Source organism: Humulus lupulus, chromosome 6 (assembly GCF_963169125.1).
Source record: "Humulus lupulus chromosome 6, drHumLupu1.1, whole genome shotgun sequence".
Classification (NCBI taxonomy): domain Eukaryota; kingdom Viridiplantae; phylum Streptophyta; class Magnoliopsida; order Rosales; family Cannabaceae; genus Humulus; species Humulus lupulus.
The window spans coordinates 213,295,177-213,311,881 of record NC_084798.1 but is presented as its reverse complement, the minus strand read 5'-3'; the positions used below and the strand labels follow the sequence as shown (position 1 = coordinate 213,311,881).

General features: G+C 31.1%; 1 protein-coding gene and 1 long non-coding RNA gene across 2 annotated transcripts; one reads left to right on the top strand and one right to left on the bottom strand.

The window, feature by feature from the left end:
• Window positions 1-4,280: 4,280 nt before the first annotated feature.
• LOC133785995 (receptor-like protein 50) lies at window positions 4,281-7,271 on the top strand. Its single transcript, XM_062225205.1, has 2 exons — window positions 4,281-4,996; window positions 5,129-7,271. Exons 1-2 carry the CDS (start codon window positions 4,281-4,283, stop codon window positions 7,269-7,271), a joined length of 2,859 nt encoding a protein of 952 aa, XP_062081189.1.
• Window positions 7,272-10,165: 2,894 nt separating this feature from the next.
• LOC133783177 (uncharacterized) lies at window positions 10,166-13,671 on the bottom strand. Its single transcript, XR_009870793.1, has 5 exons — window positions 13,278-13,671; window positions 12,683-12,746; window positions 12,424-12,532; window positions 10,599-10,685; window positions 10,166-10,494 (listed from the first exon to the last, which is right to left on the bottom strand). It is a non-coding gene; the product is annotated as an uncharacterized LOC133783177 (long non-coding RNA).
• Window positions 13,672-16,705: the final 3,034 nt, after the last annotated feature.

Genomic DNA, 16,705 nt, shown 5'->3' with positions numbered 1-16,705 from the left:
ATTTTTTATAATAGTGAGCAATAATCAATAGTCAATAAAAAACACAATCTTAAAATAAACTAACATAAAAAAAATAAACGGACTCGGTTTGGAACCACAGTTGCCTCCTCCACCATGTTCAACTTCTTCGTTGAATGACCGCGAACAAATTGGGGAGACCAGGCTTTCTTCCTCGCCTGAGAACCATGCATTTTGGCACTAGCTAGGGGGACTCTCTATTCTCATCGCTTTCCTCTTATTTCAACGCCTCCTCCATAACATCCATCTTCTCTGGCGACTTGGTGGAAAGAGAATGTAGAAACTATTGGATTTGGAAGAGAAGGAAGAGAGGGATTTCACTTTTTTGGGTCACCGTTTTTTTTTTTTTTTTTGGCAGCAAGTTTTTAGTGTTTTGAAATGAAAGAGAATGTGAAAATGTTAGATAATTGGGAAGTTAATTATGACTACAAATCCCCTTTCACGGTTTACAATAAATTGTATTAAAAAATTATATAGAATATAAAAAATAATCTAATTAATTAAAATCTAAATAGGATTAAGATTTATATATAAAAATGAAATAACTATTATCATTATTAATATGATAATATAAATGATTATTGTAATGAATTATGTAAAAAAACTTATTTTATATTCATTTAAGTATTCTTGGGCTATGTTGATTTGGGCCAGGCCCATTTTTGTCTTAAACGTTATATGTACAAAGTTACCAAAAAAATGTACAAAAATGAAGAGGAAATTACATTTTATATGAGAAAAATAATAGTGTGCGAAAATATAGTTTTTTTTCAAAAAAAAAATTAATTTATGTCTTTTTTAAGAATTTTCACTTTTATAGGTTTATTTTCCCATATTTTTGTATAAAAGTTGGTTTATGCCATAATTTTACTCTTAATCAAGTTTTATTAATTTGGAAGGGTATGTTTGTAATTTGATTGTTATTTTTTTAGCTTATTTATTTTTTTATATTATTTTTGTATTACTAATTTTATATTAAATTTTTCTTTAGTTGTTTTGCAATTTTTTTCTTTTTTCTTGTAATATGAATTGTGTTTAATTTTTTTTATTTATTATAAACATTTTTTTCTTTTTTTAAGATTGTACGTTTCTTTTTCCAAATCCTGGGTAAGATAACCAGTTACTTGATTGATCTTTGACAGTTATGTAAAAAAAAATTCTAAGAGCTAGGTTAAATAACATGTACCAGGAGGGGTAACCAGTTATCCTGAGAGAGCTAGGTTAAATAACATGTACCAGGAGGGGTAACCAGTTATCCTGAGAGGAGTAACTTTCTGCCATAAGAGGGGTAACCAGTTACCATAAGAGGGGTGACAGGTTACTCATAATATATATGAAAATAAACATCAAACTTGAAGGAAAAAGAGGAAGAACACTTTCATTAAAAAAGAAGAAGAAGTAACTATGATTTTAGTAACATAAGTAAACAGTTACCATAAAGAACCAAGAAATATACACACATCAGAACATGAAGGTAACCAGTTACCCCCAGAAATATACAGACAAAGAACGTGAAGGTAACCAGTTATCCCCAGAAATATACACACAAAGAACGGGAAGGTAACTAGTTACCACATATTTGAAGATAGGAAAAAAAATCACATCTACCCCATTTCCCTTCTCTCTCATCTTTTTCATATAATTTTTTTTTTCTAAATTTGAATATTTCCATCACGGTAACTGGTTACACATTCACGTTTTCATATTTTTATTGGTTTTCTTTCCAATTTTTGGTGTTCCTATAAAGGTTACAGTAAAAAAAAATGCTGAAAAAATTAATTTGATTTTTTTTTATATACAGTGGAAAAAATATAAAAAAAAATTACAATAATAAAAGATAATAAATAAAAAATAGTAAAATAATTATGTATTGTTAAAATGTGTGAAAAAAGGGGAAAAAAGAAAATGGAATGAGAAAAGAATAAGTACAAAAAATGAAAAGAAAAAAAGAAAACTAAAAAAATATGAAGAAAAAAAAACAAAAGAAATGATGAAGGAAAAAAAGAGATGAATGAATAGAAATGAAAATAATAAGATGAAAAATAATGGAAAATGGAAAGAAAAAAATATGAATGAAAAAATTGGTAGTGAAAAATGAAAAAAAAAATAGAAGAAGAAAAAAAGCTCATATGTGTGAAAAAATGGAAAGAAAAAATAATAAATACAAAAATAAAAAAAAATAGAAGAAAAAACAAGAAAGAAACTGAAAAAATACGAAGAAAAAAACAAAACAATACAAATGAAAGGAAAGGAAAAAAAAATAGATACATGAATAAAAATGAGAAGAAGAAGAAGAATAAAAAAATATAAAAAAAATTGGTAGAAAAAAAAAAGGAAAAAATAAGTAAGAAAACATGACTGAAAAAATAATAAAAAATAAAAGAATTATTTTTTAAAATAATTTTTAAATAAAAAAATATATAACTATAATAAAAAATGTGATATTAACTACTAATTATATTTCTCATATTTTAATTTTTTCTTTAATAAATTTTTTCATACAAATTTAAAAAATTATAATTTTTATATTTTATAAATTGACGTTATATAAGCGATATTTTTTTAAAATTCTAAAAATTAACGAACACTGGGCGCTTATTGAAAGTCAATGTAACTAGTGCATTAGATGTTCTACTGTAGTTGCAAAAGACCAATTTTCAGGTATGAAATTACCGAAAAACCTACTATAAAATTTACTTTGTTCAAATTTAAAAACAATAAACCGGCTACAACTGGTAGTGTAAAGCACTGGTGGTACTATTTCATACTTTTTCAGTCAAGTAGTTCAAAATTAGAGCACAATTTTGGACCCCACTTTGACTCTTTTACCGGAAACACAACATTTCTAATATCATAAACATCACACAGAGAGAAAAAGATAATACCTCTAACCATATTTGGATTGGAGGTCTTTTCGCAACAACAAAAATTCAATTTTTTTTACTAAAATATTTACTAGAAAAAAAAAACATTATAAAGTAGTATAATATTACATATTAACAAAAGGAAAGATTGCTCAAAAATTTAATTTTTTAGCCTTTTGAGAAGCAAAATTATTTATCACGTCATCATAGTCAAGTTTATCTAACAATTGTTTTTTAATAAACAACTATGCTAAGTACTATTTAATCTTTCTTGAGACATAAATGATCTTAAATAATTTTTTATTTATCTTAATTTTGAAAGTTTTCTTTATGCAATTGAATTGTTAACATTTTTCTATAATGAGTATCAGTATTTGAAAAAAAAAATCAATATACATATATAAATAATTATTTTTAACTGCAATAATATAGATTTAGGGTACAATAAAGCTAATCTATTGCATGTTAGATATTAATAATAATTAAAAGGAGTAGTTTTGCTTTAAAAAAAAACAAAATTACATACATAAACATTAAACAACTCATACAATAGCAATTTTTTTTTTTTTTTGAAAAATGCATTAGCTGAAAATAGCTATCAAGTTGATATTTTTAATTTTAAAAAAAATGTACTAGGGTTATTAGGCAGTTAGGCTTAGGCTTATTCGTGGATATATTAAAATATGTTTTAATTATTTAAACATTTTATAACTAAGAATATTGCTCTTTTTTACTGATTTTATAAATACAAGTACCAATATGAATTTTAAAACTATAGTTCACTGAAATATAAAGTACCAGATAATAAGTATATTTCCAAAAAATTAATAAGGCTCCTCTATTACTTGTCCACTTCTTTGTATAATTGGTCTTGAGTCAAATATAGCTAGAAAAACGCACACAACTCTTCCGTGGAAAGAAAATTATTTCATTTTGAATTTGGTATAACGTAAAAGAATTGTGTGTTAATAGGTTTGTTATTAATCTCAATCAAGGTCCAATCCAACTTATCATATCATAAAAGAAAATGAGAGTCTTCATCAGCTACCAAACAAATATGTTAATAGAAATTGTACAACCCAAATGTAAGTTAGACTCGTTCACTACTCATACATAACTAAACCAATTACTTGCGAAAGACTTATTCAAAATAGATCGATCGAGAGCATTATTATCAGTACTTGTAATAAATCATAATAGCATGGCAACTACCAGAAAGAAAATAACAAAATTTTCCAACTCTGAATGGAAAAGAAAGATCAGTGAGCCAATTACAACCACATATATAGTACAAATTATTAGGCCTATAAATAATACACAGAATGGCATATGTGATTCTCACCAACATTTTCATTTTCAGTACATATTGATATCTTGCTGGAAATATTTGCCAGAAAAATGATGATGGGTTTGTTTTCTTTGCTTTACTGTCTCTTTCTCTTCTTGCTTGTTTCTCTTCCATCCAACACTCTCTCATTTCTTCATTCTTCTCACCCTCCTTTGTGCCATCCCCAAGAAAGTTATGCTTTGCTTCACTTCAAGAACTCATTTCCCATAACCAATAGTAGTTACTCTTCCCACTACGCAGCTGAGCTTGGAATTGGCAATCCTAATAGTACTACTTCATGGGATATGAGCAAGAATTGCTGCACATGGAGCGGTGTCACTTGTGATGAGCTTACTGGCCAAGTTATCCGCCTTGACCTCAAATGCAGTGGGCTTCAAGGCATTCTTCACTCCAACAGTAGCCTTTTTTCCCGTGCTCATCTTCAATCTCTTGTTCTCTCCTACAATGATTTTCACACTTCCAAAGTCTCTGCTCAATTTGGTAGGTATTCAAGAATAGTTCACCTTGATCTTTCTCACTCCTTGTTCAGTGGTAAAGTCCCTTTTGAATTGTCTTACTTGTCAAAGTTGGTTTCACTTGACTTAAGTTTTAATCATGAGTTGAAACTTGAGACATCTAGCTGGAAAAGAATTGTAGCAAACCTAACAAATCTTAGAGAATTGTTTATGCTTGGTGTCAATATGTCTTATGTCTCACCCAATTCGTTTGCTAATTTATCAACTTCTTTGACATATCTTGATCTTAGAGAATCTGGATTGCAGGGGGAGTTTCCATAAACTATTTTCAACTTGCCAAACCTTCAAGGGCTGGACTTGAGTTACAACACAAATCTCAATGGTACATTCCCTCAATATAATTGGACAAGCCCACTTGAGAAATTGAGTCTTTCTCACTCCAGGTTCTTCATAGACTTGCCTTATCTTACAAGAAATCTGAAGTACTTGACGACTCTATCTTTAGCTGCTTGCAATTTTGTAGGATTATATCCAACACTACTACATGCTAACCTCACTCAAATCACTTCTTTAGACCTTTCTTTCAATAATCTTGGGGGTCAAATCCCATGGTCTTCTCTAAATCTTCAAAAGCTTATTGAACTAGATCTTTCATCCAATAATTTCACCGGCCAGCTTCCAGAAGTTTGTAGCAGTAATTCAACAAAAGTTTCATCTTTGTGCATCTCTTCAAATCACCATGATTTAGTTGGTGGTCCTCCTTTGAATTTCAAATCCTTGAATTTATCTACTAACAAACTTAGTGGGACAATACCATCATGGTTGTATTCCCTTCAGTATTTGCAGAAGTTAGATCTAAGTAACAACAACTTCACTGGCTCCATTCTTGAATTCCAATATGATTCTTTAGTACATCTTGATTTACAATCTAACAAACTAGAAGGTATCTTTCCAAGCTCAATTTTTGAACTAGTGAATCTTTCGTTTCTGTTTCTTTCTTCAAATAAATTAAGTGGTGTTGTGTCATTAGATCAGTTCTCAAAGTTTAAAAGCCTCGAATATCTTGATCTTTCTTTTAATAGCATATCAGTGATTGATTCTATCAACAATGTCAATAGTACCTTGCCAAGAACTCTTTTCTCATTGGCATTGTCTTCATGTGGTTTAACTGAGTTCCCATACTCTCTAAGAAATGTTGAAAAGTTAGGAAGCTTGGAGCTTTCCAACAATCAAATTGAAGGGGCCATTCCCTCGTGGCTTTGGAATGTTGGCAAGGATTCATTGTATTTCCTTGATCTTTCTCATAACTTGTTGACACTTGTGGATCAACTTCCATGGAAGAACCTACAAAACATTGACTTGTGCTCTAACCAACTTCAAGGTCATCTCCCAATTCCACCACCTTCGACATTGTTGTTTTTATTTGCAAACAATCAATTGGTTGGAGAAATACCATCTATGTTATGCAACCTCACTTCTCCTACAGCGGTTGATTTGTCAAATAACAGTTTGAGTGGTAACATTCCTCCATGCCTTGGAAATTCAAGCAAAATGCTCTCAGTGCTGTGCTTGCAAAAGAATAACTTTCATGGCATCATTCCTCCAATCTTTGCAAAGAAAATTGCTTTGAGGAATTTAAACCTCAATGGAAATCAATTGGAAGGTTCCCTTCCTTTGTCATTGTTCAACTGTAAAAAGTTGGAAATTTTGGATGTTGGGAACAACAAGATACATGGATCATTTCCCCATTGGTTGGAATCTCTCCCAAACTTACAAGTGCTTATCTTAAGATCCAATAGATTTCATGGTCCAATAAGTAAACCAAGTGTTAGATTTCCCTTTCAACGGTTGAGAATCATGGATGTATCTAACAATGAATTCATGGGCCTCTTGCCAAAAGAATATTTTGAGAATTTTGTGGGCGTGATGAATGCCTATTCAAAAGACTTGCAATACATGGGAAGGTTCATAGGACCATCCTATTATCATGATTTTGTTTCGGTGGCAGTAAAAGGTTTCTATGTTGAGTTGGTGAAAATTCAATCCATGTTTATAACCATTGATTTCTCAAGAAATAACTTCATAGGGGAGATTCCAAACATGATTATTGGAAAGCTATATTCACTCAAAGGGCTTAATCTTTCGCACAACAAGCTATCTGGTAATATTCCACCATCATTGGGAAATTTGAGCAATCTCGAATGGTTAGATCTCTCCTCGAACGAGTTTGTTGGGACGATTCCATGGCAATTGGCAACAAATCTAAATCAACTTGAATTTCTAAAACTTTCCATGAACAAATTGGAGGGACAAATACCTTGCGGCTCCCAATTCAACATATTCAATGATGATTCGTATAATGGAAATTTGGGGTTATGTGGATTTCCACTTTCTAAATCATGCAACGATGGCAAGATAAACAAAACATCTTCTCCGGAGGATCAAGGGAATGGTGTTTTCTGGAAAGTTGTGCTGATGGGATATGGAACTGGAATAGTGATTGGAAGTTTAATAGGATATGTTGTCCTTACAAATAAAGATGTTGATCAGATAAAGAAAAGCTTTAGAAGCTACAGTGGCATCTAAAACTATTTCGTGAAAATGGTGGAATTTGAAGAAGATAGTAGTTGATATGATGATCAGCGTTTTGTGGAGTCTATTGCATGTTTCGAAATAAGTCATATGTTGCTTAGCTTGTACCAATATATAATCCATGCAATAAGTTCTTGTTAAATTAATTTTACTCAACATTGTAGATTGATATATTATGTTATGAATAAAGAGAATTTTTGTGATGCGTTTTTGATAGAATAGAGGACAGAGGCAAAGAATAACGCGTATGAAAGAAGACTATAAAGAAAGTAAACTGAGAAGAAATGAATGTGAAATATCTGGAAGAGTTGTAGAGGAAATGAGTGAATGATAACAAGCTCAAAATGTTCAGAGGTCAGAGTCTTGCTTTTATATATTGATTAGAAAAGTTTGTTGCAAAGCATATCAACACTACTAACAGAAAAGTAAAGTTGTTACAAAAGACTGAGAGACAAACATTACTTAACTATTAATACAACTAACTAGGGGTTTGGTGTATAGTTAACATCCCCCTCAAGTGGCACGAGGAACTTGAAGGGTCAATTTGGAACATAAACTTTGAAACTGAGCAATTTGCAATGGTTTAGTTAGCTAATCAGCAAACTGAAGATGCGAAGGAACATAACGAACTTCTAGTGCTTTGGCCAGACTTTGATCACACACAAAATGGATATCAATCTCTATATGTTTGGTTCTTGCGTGAAAAACTGGATTAGAGGCAAGGGAGCTTGCACCTAAATTATCACACCTAAGAATAGGACATTGAGTTGCTGAAATTTGAAGCTCAGAAAGTAACGACTAAAGCCACATGATTTCAGCAGTTGCCAAAGCAAGTGAGCGATACTCAGATTTGGTGCTAGAGCGAGACACCACATGTTGTTTCTTTGAAGACCACCTGACAAGATTGCCACCAAAAAATATACAATAACCAGAGGTAGAGCGACGATCATCAATAGAACTAGCCCACTTAGCATCTGTGAAGCCTTGGATCTCTAAATACTTTGTTGGTGCAAAGCAAAGACCCCATGTTGGTGTTCCAGCAAGATATCGTAGCACTCTCTAGCAAGCACTCCGATGATTTGTAGTAGGAGCTTTTAGAAATTGGCTCAACTTGTTTACCATAAATGTTATGTCTGGTCGAGTCATAGTAAGGTACTGAAGAGCACCAATCACACTCCTGTAAATAAAAGGGTCAGCAAGAGGGGCACCTTGTTCTAGTGAAAGTTGCACATTTTGACACATAGGAGTAGGAGTTGAGTTGGCTGTGATCATGTTTGTCTTGTTCAATAGATCCCTTGTATATTTACTTTGAGTAAGATACAACCCGGAGTCATTTCGGAATACTTCAAAACCCAAAATATAGCTCACAGGACCAAGAACTTTGAGAGCAAATTGTAGATGTCTATGAATGGAGGCAGCATCTTCTCGTGATATTAGAATATCATCAACGTAAACTAGGAGAAGAATAAGTTAACCATTCTTGCGAGTGTAAAAAAGAGAAGTATCTGATTTAGAATAAGTAAAACCCCATTGCAAGAGAGAGGACTGGAGCTTGTCATACCAAGCTCTTAGCGCTTGTTTGAGCCCATATAAGTCTTTGTTGAGCTTGCACACATGTGATGGATATTGCTCATTTTCAAATCCTTGTGGCCGGTGCATATATATTGTTTCTTGAAGTTCACCATTGAGGAAGGCATTATTGACATCTACTTGTTGAACTTCCCTTCCAAAAGTGACGACAATAGTAAACATAATTCAAATAGTAGAAGGCTTCACCACAGGACTATAAGTTTCAAATAAATCAATACCTGTAGTTTTTTGGAAGCCTTTCGCCACAAAGCATGCTTTGTAACGCTCCACAGCCCCATATGCTCTATATTAAACCTGGAAGAATCACTTGTTGCTCACAATAGGCATGTAACTAGGACATGGAGGAACGAAAGTCCATAAAGTTGTCTTGGCTTTAATTTAATTTGGGTCCCATAATTAGATCCACTCCTCAGTCATGGCTTTAATCTAATTTGGGTCCCGTAAAGTTGTCTCGACAGATCTTGGTTCTAGTGATATATCACAAATTGAAGTTGTCAAAGCTTTTGGCTTAAAAATTCTTGCTTTAGATCTTGTGACCATTGAGTGTTTATTTGTGGGTTGTGAATGAGGTGGAGGAGCAGGAAGGTCAAGTGGAATTTGAGCAACAGGTACTAGGGGTGGAGAGTCGTCTGAGACTTAGGGATGGTGAAAATTGGTCAGGGATAGACTGGGAAAGACCACGGCTGGAGTTGGTATCATTTGCTAGAGGTGAGGTGTTATTAGATGACCTAGTCCTTCCGTTAGGTTACGTTCCATTTTGTCGTTTAAACACTGACGTGCCATTGTATATTTTTGATAAATTAGCATTTCCCCCCTGAATTTCAACAACTACCAAATCGTGCTCATTTTATTAGAAAAACGAATTAAATTTTTTTTTAAAAAATCTACTTCTTGTATTAATTAATTAAAACATAATAATTTTTTTAAAAAAATTCAAAAATTAAAATCAAAATAAAATAAAAGTAAAACAGCACTACTACAAAAACAGGATTTCCCGACAGTTTTTAACTATCGCTATTGAGCAACGACAACAGTCGACTAACTGTCGTATTTGCCTATGGCGTAGGGATAGCTACGCCGACAATTATTAAGTATCATCGTTACTACACCGACAATTATTAGGTGTCGCCGTTACTGGCAACGCCGACAGTTATTAAGTGTCGCCATTGCTGACAACGCCGACAGTTATTAGGTGTCGTCGTTGCTGGCAACGCCGACAGTTTTTAGGTGTCGTAATTGCTTGCAAAAAAAATTATTTATTTTTATTTTAAATTAAAAATTACGATTTAAATGAAATATTTATATACAAATCTAAAAATTTTAGATTAAAATAACAAAACTTATACAAAATATTTATCTAATAAAACAAATTTTGGACAAATATAACACTACTACTTAACTTAAAAATCAGTCATATTTATATACATAATAATCCTTACCTTCAAAAATATATAACTAGACTTACAAAATAAATAATTAACCACTAAAAAAAAAAAAATTTATTCTAATAAAAATTACAAATAAAATAAAACACAAAATTCATTGTCTAACAACATATATTTCTTCTTGTCCTTGTACTTAACCTCGTTACCAATAGTCTTTTCAAAGTAAGAATTGGTACTACTTCCTACAACAATTTAAAAAAAAAAGAGTTAGTATTCTCAATAGTTCAGACTATAATTAGTTTGACAGTCATAGCTGCGAGAAAGACAAAAAGAAATAGAGATATACCTTTGCCCTATGTTGTAAAAACAAACTTGTTTCAACAGTCTCACGCATCCCTGAGGTGCTACTTGTTACCTTCTGCCGTGAACTTACCTGGAAGCAAAAAAAATCAATAAATAGTCACCCTACAGGATACTAGATGAACCATAAGTCACGAGATAAAAAAACTAAAACAGAACCACAGAAAGGCAACAACAAGCACCCTCAGCTCACCACCACAGACGCAGAGAAAGGTTAATAGTTTCAACAGAACATATATACTCTAATTCAACATAATTGAATACATTAATTCATTATTAAAAGATTCAAGAATTCATGTATATTTAAGTAGTGTTGTTAATATCTTGTCTGTTTTGTAGAGCCAGAGATATCACAATATATTGGGGTGCAAAATCACAACACATTCTATATTTCTATTCCTCTACCATTCACACTTGGGTCCTGCCAAACAATGTATTCAGGCTAATCTTCTAGCTTATTTTAGGAAATCATAAATCTTAGTTCATACAAAAACCTATATTAATTATACTTTGTATATTTCAGATGAATAAAACTAATTGAGTTAAAAAAAAACTGTACATATATATATCATGAATGAGCGCTATTAGATTTAATGACCCAAAAGATAAAAAATTGCGAAAACACAAGAGATGGTATTGTACCATTGGTTTTACATTTATTGGTTGGTTCCTAAAACTATAATCACAACAGAGTTAAACATTAAGTAGAGTCTAATGAGAAAGAAAAAAGAAAATATAAACAACAATATGAATAATAGAGTGAAGCAAAACTAAATAAAGTTTCAACAGCCAATGCCAATGAGAAACCCCAATTAAATAAAGTTTACTCATCACAACTCAGTTAACAATTCTCGTATCTTGGATACAGGAAAAAAAATTGAATCACATGATCAGTAGTAGAGTTTAGATATCTTTTTTTTTTTAATAACTGGTGCCAAACATAGCAACCAAATAGATTAATAACACAACAGAGATATCTGAACCAGCCAACAAGAACTAGAACAGAAAAAATACACCAGGACCTACACCTGGGAATTACACTGAAAAGAAAGTGAACTAACAGAATACAAAGACTAACGGAACAGAGAAATAAACAACAATACAAAGACATAGTGCAAACACTTAACACCCTACCACACCAGACATAGTTATAGCTCCTTGAAATGTACTGAACTTCCACCATAGTATATGCCATAAGTTCATAACAATACATTTCATAGTAAATTTTGTAGAAATTTACAGAAAAAAGTAGGCTTCCAATGACAATTAATCTCCATGACCATCAATCTACAACAATGAGTTAATGGAGGGAAAAAATGGTTCAAGAATCATAATAAATGCAAGTTGATACAGTACCTTAATTCAGGGATTACTTGTGTGATTGTGTGTCCTAAATATATACAACAATCAATATATATATATATATAAATATATTCTGTGATCCCTCTTATATGATGTAACAATTAATTATGTTGGTTAGCCAATTGTAGATGTGACTGGTGGGTCATTTCTTGTACTATAGATAACCAAGATTAAATGGTTATAGGGTGTGCCTATAATTAAAGGTCTTGGGTTGATAGGGTGAAGCTTTGGGTGTGCCTAGTAGTAATCTTAGATGGTTCAAATTTATCTGAATAGAACACATGCCTATATTTATGTATAATATATTTATATATATATGTATATATATTAAGATATATATGAGAGAACACTTTTCAAAAGGAGATCTTTCCTAATAATCAAAACACATTCACAAATAAAAGTCATAATAAGAGCAGCCACAACAATGATGGCTGCAAAAAGAATAATACCATCCTTAGTAACTCGAGTCCTTCTAAATCTAGATTGGTCAACTGTCGTTAATTATATGGAACCATAAGTAATTGGTTTCATAGCTCCACTGGCCTCATTTGAATGGAACTGTCAAAAGGGAAAACAAATAGAAGATAACTAACATGTAAGAGAAACAAAATAGATAAGCAGAAAATAAATTAACCCAAAAAATAGACAGTGAATTGGAAGGAGCTTTCAGTTCCCCAAATTTTGAGACTAGACTGGAAGCTCACTCACATATATAGGGTGGAAATCAACTATACCCCTCTCATGTGGATGAACATGACATTTAGAACCTGGTCTGCAACAGGGAATAATAAGGTAATGAGAATGAATCTTTTGTTATTTTTGATGTAGAGAATGAATCTAGTATAGAGTATATTCCTTACTAGTTTTGACTGATTATATATACCCCAATTGTGTAAGGAAACACACATAACTGAATAAGTGAAAAAAAAAAAAACCAAAACCCCCTTTGTTTTCTTTCTTTTTATTAAGCATGAATTAGAAGTAATTAATTTAGAGACCTAATAGATATTGGATATAACAAGTACTGCAATAGTTTTATTCTTACTTTATATTTATTTGAACCGGGAAACATCTAATTCTACAAAAATTGAGTACTCAGAACTATAGCAATTGGTACTCAAGATAGATTTGAGCAGACTTTGTAGTAGCAAATCACAGACCTAATTATTTGAGCTATTCCCATTGAGTACACTCCTTTTATTTTCAGCTCTTCAAAATGTTTACATATGGAAAGAGTCCTAAATCATAAACCCGCCATAAAATCAGTTAGAAAAGGCAACATTAGAGACAAACAAGAACTCACCTTAAGAAGAAGACTACGAGCAGCAAATGGAGAGCTGATTCCGTCTCCTTCGGTCACTTAAAAGCCCGATCCTTGCCTGGGCTTTGTTCGTCTTGATACACTGAGTTCACCCATGCTACCCTTCGCCTGAGACGATGTTAGAGGAGGCCAGAAATTGGCCTTGAAGCCACGGCAGTGACGTACGAGCCTGGAGGCTTCTGCTCGCGGCGGAGAACGGCAACGAAGGGCTCGCGAGGCTGGAGTTTCGGCGGTGTCTGGTACTCCTGATCCGGTGTCTACACGGCGGCGACCATCGGAGGGCAGCCGTTCGGGTCTAGCAGAGAGCATGCGGGAGAGAGAGAGAGGGAGAAGGGAAAGTGTGGATCGGGTAGGGTGGGAGTGAGAAATGGATTTGGCACTTATATTTTTTTTATTTTTTCTTTTATAAATAAAAATCAGATTATATTATTTTAGATAAAAAAAAATATGTGACTATAAAACTCCAATTTTATACTTCAAATACTATAAAAAATAATTTTAAAAATTACAACTATACAAATTCTCTTAAAACTTATAATAATTATTATTTGTAACTTAAACTGACTAGGTAAAAGTGCACTTTAGTTAAGTTTATTTTAAAAATATATTAATTTATTTTTATTAATATTTTTTTAATTTTCATATAAAATTTAAATAAATAGACAATATCATATATTATAAAAATTATAACTAATAAATTTATATATTAAAATTATTTTACAATATTTTTCCAATTAATAAAACAACTCATTTTTAACTAATACTAATTTTATAAATATGCTAAACAATAATATAGTTAAATTAAATTAAAGTATTGTTATTCTTAATATCATAATTAATTTAAATTTTGATATAAAAATTATTATAAATACAAAATTTAATAATATGAAAAATTTAGAAACAAAAAAATATAGTTTTAAAAGTTTTTAATAAATACATAATTTTTATAATTTAATTTATTTTTAAAATTATACTATTCATTAATTATAATTTTAGATTTTTTATTTGAATTTTAGAAACATTTTATGACTGTCAGCATTTGACTTTTATTAACTATCGGCGTTGGGGTCAATAGTGACACCTTTTAACTGTCGGCATTGGTCTCGAATTAACTGTCGGTGTTGGAGTCAATAGCAACACATTTTAACTGTCGACATTGGTCTCGAATTAACTGTCAGCGTTGGGGTCAATAGCGACAGTTAAAAGCAACGGTAACAGTTATTAGCAGTCGGCGTTGGTCTTTATGCCTGCAGTTTTTAACTGTCAGCGTAGAGTCCCGCTCGTGGTTGGGTGTTGGGAAAGCCCAGTTTTGTAGTAGTGCAGTACCATTAAAAAGAAAACTGTTAAATCTTTGAAAAAAAATCTTAGTATTATTTCGAACTTATAATAATTTAATATATAAAATTCAAAGTTAAATGAAACTAAAACCTAAATAACAAACTAAATGTACAATTTTTGTCCAAAAAAAATATAAATATACATTCAAATTCAAATCACACTATATATATCTTCTTTCTTTTTTTTTTTTTTAAAAAAAGAAAAATTATAAGAAAATGAAACAGTTGGAGTCGCGCAACTCAAAACCCAGGATGGAGGAATCGTTTCTTTTTAATTTATAACAAAAATAAATAGGTTACTAATATAGGTCTACTGAATTAGTTAAGATTTAATTTGTATTTAATTTGTTTATTTCATTCATATTTGATTTTTTAATAACTAGAGTGAATTTTAATTTAATATTTGATTTTTTATTTAATTCATATTTGTTAGATATTTGATTTTTTTGTTTAAATCTAGAGTGAATTTTAAAGATTTTATTAGAGTTTAAATGACTTTTATTTAATTTTTTAAGATTTTAATTAATATTTGAATTATTTTTATAAGAATTAATAAAAAATATTTTTTTTCTAATTTTAATTTATTTTTTTAATAAAAAATGGCACAATTTGGTAGTAATCAAAGTTCAGGGACAAAAATGTTAATTTTCCACATACAGGATTGACATGACAATGTCGGGAGAGTGTTAATTATTCTAAATATAAATATATGAAAATATGTGGTTCTTCTCATTTATTTGTTGTTTTTCTCATATAATTTAATTTTAATAATATTGAATTTGTCAAAAATAGAGAATAATTAACATTAGTTTAGAAGTTGGTCATTACTCCTCTACTTTGGTCAAAGTTAATATGTATGATAATTTGACTGTACTATTACTTATGATTTTCAACATTGCTACAACAACTGCTAAATTCCCTTCAATTATCATATTTATTTTGCATGAAAACTTATATGTACATTCATATCTCCTTTATATTATCGGTTGAATATTGATCTCGACGTTTGTAGTTTAAAATGATTTTTTAATACTTTTGCAAGAATTGATTACTTTGAAAAATGATTCTACATTGCTTAAATAGGGAGGAATATAGGTATTGATTATTTAAGAAAATTGATTATCTTTATAGTTTTGATTGTAATTAAACTTTTTTTCTAGAATGCCTTTCTTTGTGATGCCAAAAGTCTTTCTTTATGTGATTCCTAATTCTTTGCTTGTAAGTTGTATCCATTGTTAGGTAAACAAATCTAGAAAACCACGAGACCACCACCTCCACCACCACAACCACAACCACCTCCACCATCGCGACCACCACCTCCTCCACCTCCGCGACCAACCCATTCAAGACACCATCAATCGGGTCCACCAAAGCAAATGCGGTCACGCCCACCATCACAACCGCCATTGAAACTAAGTGGGAGCTTTGGAAAGATTTGAAATATTTGAGACATCACAAAAGGTTTGTTAAGATTTTGCTCTTGCCTATTTTCTAATAACTAGTTATATTGTGTTTGATATAATGCCCTTATAAGAGAATTAAATGTACTGTGATAAGTTGTTTTAATAGCGGAGATTAGTATTTTTGTTGCACTGCATTTGCTTCCTAGTCATATCATCATATATAAATGCTCTTTTTGATGCTGATTGTTTCTCTGCATAATTATTTAAAACTTATAAATTTTCTTCATATGATTTTGGTTGTTTTCAGTTTTGCAAAAATATGATGGAAGCAAAATTGCTCTATTTCTCATATACTTGGTCAAATTTTGCATCTCTACCTTGGCTGATTTTTCTTTATCTAGGCACCTATGATTGCAAAATTAGATTATGTGATTTGATTAGTGTGAATGTTGTGTACAATGTTGCTTGCTAGCTTGTTTTCAAAATAATATTGGAAGTTATATGTTAAAATGTTTTGTTGTAAATGTTCCCTGTGTAGATGGAAAATATTGAAGAGACATAAATCAATTTGTCGATTGGCACTAAAAAATTCTTAAATGGACTGATGATATGGATGATTTTTTGGTCCATTCATTAACTGACCAAATGCACAAAGGCCAAATAAAATAGA

What these genes read in the sequence shown, in the direction of transcription:
- LOC133785995 (XM_062225205.1), top strand. Translation starts at nt 4,281, where the DNA reads ATGATGATGGGTTTGTTTTCTTTGCTTTACTGTCTCTTTCTCTTCTTG. An exon ending in GAATCTGGATTGCAGGGGGA is followed by an intron (nt 4,997 to 5,128) that starts GTTTCCATAAAC and finishes TTCTCACTCCAG; the next exon opens with GTTCTTCATAGACTTGCCTT.